Source organism: Glycine max, unplaced genomic scaffold (genome assembly GCF_000004515.6).
Source record: "Glycine max cultivar Williams 82 unplaced genomic scaffold, Glycine_max_v4.0 scaffold_137, whole genome shotgun sequence".
NCBI lineage: Eukaryota > Viridiplantae > Streptophyta > Magnoliopsida > Fabales > Fabaceae > Glycine > Glycine max.
In genome coordinates, this window is record NW_024464777.1 from 44,505 (window position 1) to 53,712 (window position 9,208).

Below are 9,208 nucleotides of genomic sequence, written 5' to 3' on the forward strand. Positions count from 1 at the left end.
GGATGCTGACTTACTTCTCATAGTATTAATCAAATACGGGGCTGCTCATCACGACCCGTTCCATTGCAAAGAGGCTAAGAAAGAAACAGAACATGGCCCTTGCAAAAGAACTTATGGGTTTTTCCTCATTTGTTTCTGCTTCCTACAATGTGTTTCTGCACAACAAGCATGGCACCTTCTGGGTCAATACTATCTTGCTTCCTTCGGATAACACAAGAGTTGTGAGGATGAGGAAGGGAGCAAAGTTTCCGATGACAGTGAGGAATAAAATCAAATAGGATTTCAAAGAGACTATCTTGAAGCATTTGGATGGCATCAATGATAGGATAGGAACAAGAAACATTGTGCTGCAACTTATCAGCACCGAGATTGATCCAAGTAAGCCAGCCTTTCACAACTCACCATTCGAATCATTTTCTTTTTCTAGCTAGGTGTTACAAATTGACCATTTTATAACAAAAAGGTCCTTTAATTTTCTTCTATCATTTTAATGACTCTTAGAAAGGATATTCTTTTCTAACAAGGTAACTAACCAACCAGTAATTTTCCAACTTGGGCATAGTTAGTGTTAGTAGTGCTGCTGTGATTTACTTCATTCAGTAGAGATCCAATATTTTCAAGTCTATGGCGCATGAGATCCAACCTATGGGATTTCTAACCCTTGAAGAAAAATTTATTGCACCGATCATTGGACTTTGTTCCTACATGCCGTAGAATCATCCTAAAATCCTTGCCGAAAGACGATGCAGCCTGAAGAAAGGCTGCCTTCTCCTCATCTGTCCACTCACAAGTTCCATCATCAATATCCCAACAAGTAATGTCAGGTGGTTACAGGTTGTTGGCATGACAACGTTTTGTAGCCTCAGGTGAAAGAGAATCACATATCAATCAATGCATCAACTGCAACCCTCTCACTTTCATCGGATTTCCTCCAAAGGTGGAGTCTTCCTGAACGCGTTCTTTGGTTAACTGCAGCACCGCACACCATCGCTGGATTTTTAATCAATTTCTTTTGTGAATCAACATTTGTTTTACGATTTCCTTTTTTAACCCAATCCCTTCACGGTAGTTGTGGATGTTTTTGACTTTCGTCAGGCTGTATCGTCTTTCGGCGATGATTTTATGATGATTGCACAGCATATAGGAACAAAGTCCAAAGATCAGTGTAAGAAATTTTTCATCAAGGGTCACAAATCCCATAGGTTGGATCTCATTGTTGAAATATAAACTTGATTTGGGCCTAAATTAATTATTTGGTTCCTTGGACTTAGTTATTTTGGGCTTAAGTAATTATGGGTCATGTTTCTAGAGAATTCTTGTAGTGTTTGGAGTGTCTAGATATTTCTTATGGTTGTAATATTTTCTAGAATACTCTTTGGATCTCTAGAGTTGAGAACTCTCTAGAATTAGTGTGTCTAGAGTTCTCCTTAGAGTAGTATAAATAGAGATGTAATCCTACACATTTGTATCAAGCAAAAATACAAAATTCTCTCCTCCATAAAGAATTCTCCTTCCTATCAAGTTTCTATTCAAAGTCTCCAATATTCCTAAACACTTTTCCTAAACATAAAAAGCCTTATTTCCAACAAAGTGGTATGAGAGCTTCAAGATCCTCAAAAGATGGCGAATGGAGGTTTTCCTTTCCAAATGCCGATGCTCACAAAGAACAACTATGATAATTGGAGTATCAAGATGAAGGCGCTACTAGGAGCTCAAGATGTGTGGGATATCGTAGAGAATGGCTTCGAGGAGCAAGATGAAGCCTCGCTAAGCCAAGGTGTAAAGGAGACGTTGAAGGAGTCAAGAAAGAGAGACAAGAAAGCTCTCTTTCTCATTTATCAATCGGTGGATGAAGATACATTTGAGAAGATATCCAACGCAACGACGGCCAAAGAAGCATGGGATAAGCTTCAAACTTGCAACAAAGGAGTTGAGCAGGTAAAAAAGATTCGTCTTCAAACTCTTAGAGGTGACTTTGAGCATTTGTTTATGGAGGAGTCCGAGTCAATTTCTGATTATTTTTCTCGAGTATTGGCCGTAGTCAATCAACTTAAAAGAACTGGTGAAGATGTTGATGAGGTGAAGGTCATGAAAAAAATACTTCGAACTTTAAATCCAAGTTTTGACTTCATTGTTACCAACATTGAAGAAAACAAGGATTTAAAGACCATGACTATTAAGCAACTCATGGGCTCCTTACAAGCATACGAAGAAAAACAAAAGAGAAAAATTAAACAAAAGGAGGCTACGGAGCAACTACTACAACTCAACGTAAAGGAAGCAAACTATGCAAATTACAAGAGCCAAAGAGGACGAGGTCGTGACCAAGATCGTGGACGTGGACGAGGACATGGAGGAGAAGGTAGAGGTGGTTACAAAAACCACTCCAACAAATTCAACAATGGAGAAAGAAGTTGGAATCCACAAGTAACAAGAGGTCATGGAAGAGGAAATTCATGATCGAGGTATGACAAATCACAAATCAAGTGCTTCAATTGCAACAAGATTGGTCACTACGCATCCGAGTGTAGATTCTCGAAGAAGGTTGAAGAGAAAGGTAACTTTGTAGAAGAAAAAGGCGGAGAAGAAGAAACTTTGCTACTCGCGTGCCAAAACAAATTTGAAGAGAAAAGAAACAAGTGGTACCTCGACACCGGCGCAAGCAACCACATGTGCGGCGATCAAAGCATGTTCATGGAGATCAATGAAGCGGCAACTGGCGATGTCTCATTTGGAGACGACTCAAAGATACCAGTTAAAGGCATAGGTAAAATTCTCATACGTTTGAAGAATGGGAGTCATCAATTCATATCCAATGTCTACTATGTGCCTAACATGAAGAATATTATTTTGAGCTTGGGACAATTATTAGAGAAAGACTATGACATCCATTTGAAAGAACATAGTCTTTTCTTGAGAGATTGTAGACATAACTTGATTGCTAAGGTGCCTATGTCAAAGAATAGAATGTTCCTCTTAAACATTTAAAATGATGTGGCAAAGTGTCTCAAGGCTTGCTATACCGACTCTTCGTGGCTATGGCATCTACGATTCGGGCATCTCAACTTCGACGGTCTAGAACATTTAGCGAAGAAGGAGATGGTGAGAGGCTTGCCTAGCATCAACCACCCAGACCAACTTTGCGAAGGATGTCTAATTGGGAAGCAATTTCGTAAAAGTTTTCCAAAGGAAACAACAACAAGAGCAACAAAGCCGCTAGAGCTCATACACACCAATGTCTGTGGACCAATCAAACCCAATTCATTTGGTAAGAATAAGTACTTTCTCCTCTTTATTGATGATTATTCCAGAAAAGCCTGGGTTTATTTCTTAAAGGAGAAATCAGAAGTGTTTGAAAACTTTAAGAAGTTCAAAGCCCTCGTGGAGAAAGAAAGTGGTCTTTCCATCAAGGCCATGAGATCTGATCGAGGAGGAGAGTTCACTTCAAATAAGTTCAACAAATATTGTGAAGACCATGGAATCCATCGCCCACTGGCAGTGCCAAGATCGCCACAACAAAATGGAGTAGCAGAGAGAAAGAACCGGACCATACTTAACATGGTGCGAAGCATGCTCAAGAGCAAGAAGATGCCGAAGGAGTTTTGGGTTGAAGCAGTGGCATGTGTAGTTTACCTAACAAACCATTCCCCAACAAGAAGCGTGCATGAGACGACACCACAAGAAGCATGGAGTGGAAGGAAGCCCAGGATCTCTAACCTCAAAGTGTTTGGAAGCATTGCCTATACCCATGTTCCAGACAAAAAGAGGACAAAGCTCGATGATAAAAGTGAGAAGTACGTGTTTGTGGGTTACGACTCAAGATCAAAGGGGTACAAGCTCTATAATCCAAATAGTAGAAAGATCGTCATAAGTTGCGACGTGGAGTTCGACGAAGAAGATTGTTGGGATTGGAGTGTTCAAGAAGATAAGTATGATTTTCTTCTTTATTTTGAAGAAGATGATGAAATTCAACAACCAATCATAGAGGAACATATTACACCACCTGCCTCACTGACACCAAGGCTGGATGAAACAAGTTCAAGTGAGAGGACACCGCGACTAAGGAGCATTGAAGAGATTTATGAGGTAACCAAAAACCTAAACGACATTAACCTCTTTTGTCTTTTTGGTGATTGTGAGCCTCTAAGCTATAAGAAGCAGCGGAAAACATAAAGTGGAAAGACGCCATGGACGAAGAAATCAAGTCAATCACGAAGAATGATACGTGGGAACTTACTACACTTCCACGAGGACACAAAGCAATCGGAGTAAGATGGGTGTACAAGGCAAAGAAGAATGCTAAAAGAGATGTGGAGAGATACAAAGCAAGATTGGTGGCTAAAGGCTATAGTCAAAGACAAGAAATTGACTATGATGAGGTATTTGCTCCTGTTGCTCGTCTTGAAACTATTAGACTGATCATTTCTTTGGCAGCCCAAAATAAATGGAAGATCCATCAAATGGATGTGAAGTCAGCCTTCTTGAATGGTTTTCTCGAAGAAGTCTATATTGAGCAACCACTAGGCTATGAAGTAAAAGGGCAAGAAGAAAAAGTCTTGAAGTTGAAGAAGGCGTTGTACGGTCTCAAGCAAGCACCGAGAGCTTGGAATGTTCGAATCGACAAGTACTTTCAAGACAAGAACTTCATCAAGTATCCATATGAGCATGCACTCTATATCAAAGCGCAAAGTGAAGATATTTTGATTGTGTGTTTGTATGTAGATGACTTGATCTTTACAGGGAACAATCCAAGCATGTTCGAAGAGTTCAAGAAAGATATGTCAAATGAATTTGAGATGACGGATATGGGGCTCATGGCATATTATCTCGGCATCAAAGTAAAACAAGAAGACAAAAGAATTTTCATCACCCAAGAAGCCTATGCCAAAGAAGTCCTTAAGAAGTTCAAGATGGATGACGCCAATCCAGTTGGCACCCCGATGGAATGTGGCAGCAAGTTGAGCAAGCATGAAAAAGGAGAGAATGTGGATCCAACTCTTTACAAAAGTTTGGTTTGAAGTTTATGTTACTTGACATGTACAAAGCCGGATATTCTCTATGCTGTTGGAGTAGTAAGTCGCTACATGGAAGCTCCAACCACAACTCACTTCAAGGCGGCAAAGAGAATCCTTCGATACATCAAAGGGTACAACAAACTTTGGCTTGCACTACTACTCTTCTGACAAGTATAACATTGTTGGCTATAGTGATAGCGATTGGAGTGGAGACTTGGATGATAGAAAGAGCACTACTGGTTTTGTGTTCTTTATGGGAGATACTGCTTTCACTTGGATGTCAAAAAAGCAACCAATAGTCACACTATCAACTTGTGAAGCTGAGTATGTCGCTGCCACATCATGCGTTTGTCATGCAATTTGGCTAAGGAACTTGTTGAAAGAGTTAAAAATGCCACAAGAAGAACCTATGGAAATATGTGTTGACAATAAATCAGCACTCGCTTTGGCAAAGAATCCAGTCTTTTATGAAAGAAGTAAGCACATCGACACCCGTTACCACTTCATAAGAGAATGCATTGAGAAGAAGGAGGTAAAGGGTAAGTATGTGATGTGTCAAGATCAAGTTGTCGACATTTTCACAAAGCCACTCAAGTTGGAAACTTTCGTGAAGCTAAGGAGTATGCTTGTAGTCACAAATCAAGTTTAAGGGGGAATGTTAAAATATAAACTTGATTTGGGCCTAAATTAATTATTTGGTTCCTTGGACTTAGTTATTTTGGGCTTAAGTAATTATGGGTCATGTTTCTAGAGAATTCTTGTAATGTTTGGAGTGCCTAGATATTTCTTATGGTTGTAATATTTTCTAGAATACTCTTTGGATCTCTAGAGTTGAGAACTCTCTAGAATTAGTGTGTCTAGAGTTCTCCTTAGAGTAGTATAAATAGAGATGTAATCCTTCACATTTGTATCAAGCAAAAATACAAAATTCTCTCCTCCATAAAGAATTCTCCTTCCTATCAAGTTTCTATTCAAAGTCTCCAATATTCCTAAACACTTTTCCTAAACATAAAAAGTCTTATTTCCAACACTCATCCACCACGGACTTGAAAATATTGGATCTCTACTAAATGAAGTAAATCTCAGCAGCAGTACTAACGCTAACTATGCCTATGTTGGGGAGGCAGATTCAGTCATTGACAATGATAAGTCAGGCACAAAAACAAATAATGACCAGCCTTCATCAGTCGTGAACTCGAGCCGTGATAAATCCAAACCTATGGAAGCCATGAATCTTTCAGCTTACTTTAAGGAATCAGTTATTGGCAATGATAAGTCAGGCACCAAAACAAATGATGAGCAGCCTTCATCTACCATGAACTCGAGCCATGATAAATCCAAACCTGTAGAAGCCAGGAATCGGTCACCTGACTTAAATGAATCAAATGAAATTAATAGAGAATTTGATCATCAAGATAAAAATATGATTTCTAACACATATAATGGTGAGTGTAAAATAGTGGGCACTGATGGTTGTGGAATTGTCTCGTACCATTCTGATAAGTTGAGTTCAGTCAAGGACAAGAGAGCTACAATGATGTCGGATATCATAGAAGTCAGAAAAGATAAAGTGGGAGATGCAGTTACAGAATTGGTGTCGTCAGCTTCTGAGATAATTGAACCATGTCACTCTCATTCTGTTGCTGAGGATAAACTATCTGTGATGTTGATGTCATTTCGTACACGACTCGATGATAAAGATGGTAAACATGGAGGTGATATTGATGATGATGTGGTTGAATTGAAAAGCCAAAGCCATCAGTGTCCTTGACTGAACTCGACTTATCAGAATTGTACAAGACAACCCCACAACCATCAGTGTCCACCAGTTTAGACTCACTGTTTTATGTATTAGAAATGATGGTTTTATCTTGATGATCAAATTCTCTATTAATTTCCCTCGATTCATTTAAGTCAGCTGATCGATTCCTGGCTTCCACAGGTTTGGATTTATCATGGCTCAAGTTCGTGCCAGATGAAGACTGCTCATCGTTTGTTTTGGTGCCTGACTTATCATTGCCATGACTGATTCCTTAAAGTTAGTTGAAAGATTCCTAGCTTCCATAGGTTTGGATTTATCATGGCTCGAGTTCGCGGCAGATGAAGGCTGGTCATCATTTGTTTTTGTATCTAACTTATCATTGTCAGCGGCTGAATCTCCCTCCACAATGTGTGCATCGTTAGTGTAAGTACTCATGCCAATATCTATTTCATTCAGTAGAGATCCAATATTTTCAAGTCTATGGCGCATGAGATCCAACCTATGGGATTTCTGACCCTTGATGAAAAATTTCTTGCACCGATCTTTGGACTTTGTTCCTACATGCTGTAGAATTATCCTTAAATCCTTGCCGAAAGATGATACAGCCTGAAGAAAGGCTGCCTTCTCCTCACCTGTCCACTCGCAAGTTCCATCATCAATATCCCAACAAGTAATGTCAGGTGGTTACAGGTTGTTGGCATGACAACGTTTTGTAGCCTCAGGTGAAAGAGAATCACACATATCAATCAATGCATCAACTGCAACCCTCTCACTTTCATCGGATATCCTCCAAAAGTGGAGTCTTCCTGAACGCGTTCTTTGGTTAACTGCAGCACTGCACACCATCACTGGAGTTTTAATCAATTTCTTCTGTGAATCAACATTTGCTTTATGATTTCCTTTTTTAACCCAATCCCTTCATGGTAGTTATGGATGTTTTTGACTTCCGACTTTTACAACCCATCATCTTCTTATCTTTCTCGAAACAATTGGTCTTATGATCTTTGTAGTAGAGTTCAACACAGTCAGCAGTTGTCTTGTGGTCAAGGAAGGAAGTAACTTTTTGAAAATCTTTTTCAAAGACTGCCAATTTCTCAGAGAAAATATTTCTCTCCTCTAATGTCCAACAGTTGATCATAGCTCCTTCTCTCTCAACTGCCAATGGATCTTCAACCAGCTCATTACTAGAATTGAACATTTGAAAACATTTTATCCTTTTGATCCAAAATTAATGCTGGCATCTCCAAGATTTTTCTGTTAACTTCATCTTGGGGTTTTGAAAGTAGTTGGCTTGTATAATTTATCATCTAAGATGTTGGAACTAAGCTTATCTGATTTCCTTTTGCAAAAACGGAAGGAAATAAAGACACAACCAAGGGAAGTATAGTTATTATCATAACAATAATGCTAAATTAGGAACAAAACACCCATTTAAATGTAAACATCATGAGTCAATATAATAAAAACAAGTATCAATAGCAAAATGAAGCATTATATGGCTACCTTTAGAAACACTGTAATGGCATGACTGGTGAGAAAGTGCTTCTACAGTGACAATAGCGGCAATAATGAATCAAGCAACTCTTGTAGGATCCAATTGCTAGGTATGAGACTTGGGTCCTACATTGAAAGCATGGGATTCTGGTCTAGTGTTTATAATAAGGCCAATTACAAAACTAACTTGTAATGTGATTTTGAAGATGTTCTTCTCAATTGGTATCAAAGCTTTTAAATATGTGTCTTAGTTGCAAACAGGCGGCATGAGTGGGACATTGGTGGAATTGCAGAGTTTACCATAGACTACTAAGGGAATTAGTGCACAGCCAACACCCACATGAGCAATAGGGATGCTCATCACGGTGAAATTTTAGAATCCAACTGCAAGGTATGAAACTCAAGCTGATATTTGGAAATATGGAATTTTGGCTTGATGTGTACAGGTCCTAGGGTTCTTTTACTCAAACTACAACAAATAGTTTTTGCAGTGTGGTTCTCCCAATTATCAATCATGGATAGCGGCGTGTAAACTTTGAAAACACTATCGCGGGAAGCAAGATTGCTACTATTTTAAATGTGTAAAGAACTAGGAAAGAAGTTTCAAGTGTACTTGATTACAAAAAAGCAATCATGCTCAAAAATTTGGTTGTGCTAGATTTCATTCACATCTTATTTTTGGGTTAGTCATTATGCCCAAAGTTGCACCAAGATGTAATGGTAGAACTCCTTAGGCAAACATGGGTTTGTACTCCTGTTCACCATTGTGGCCGTGGTGGCTATTTTTTTTCTTACCCCTTCAGTTCATTAGGAAAAAGAAATCCTAACTAATCTAGAGTTCAACAATGAGGCAGGTAAACCTTGACCAAGAATTATTTCCACCAATGATCGAACTCGGGTAGTATCTGTTGTGGTTGTTTTATTGCTTTAGTAGCTG

The 9,208-nt window shown here is 39.0% G+C and overlaps 1 protein-coding gene across 1 annotated transcript; it reads left to right on the plus strand.

The window, feature by feature from the left end:
- The first annotated feature begins 1,620 nt into the window (after positions 1–1,620).
- Positions 1,621–4,173, plus strand: LOC106797953 (uncharacterized). Its single transcript, XM_014773269.1, has 3 exons — positions 1,621–2,427; positions 2,506–2,754; positions 3,004–4,173. Exons 1-3 carry the CDS (start codon positions 1,621–1,623, stop codon positions 4,171–4,173), a joined length of 2,226 nt encoding a protein of 741 aa, XP_014628755.1.
- Positions 4,174–9,208: the final 5,035 nt, after the last annotated feature.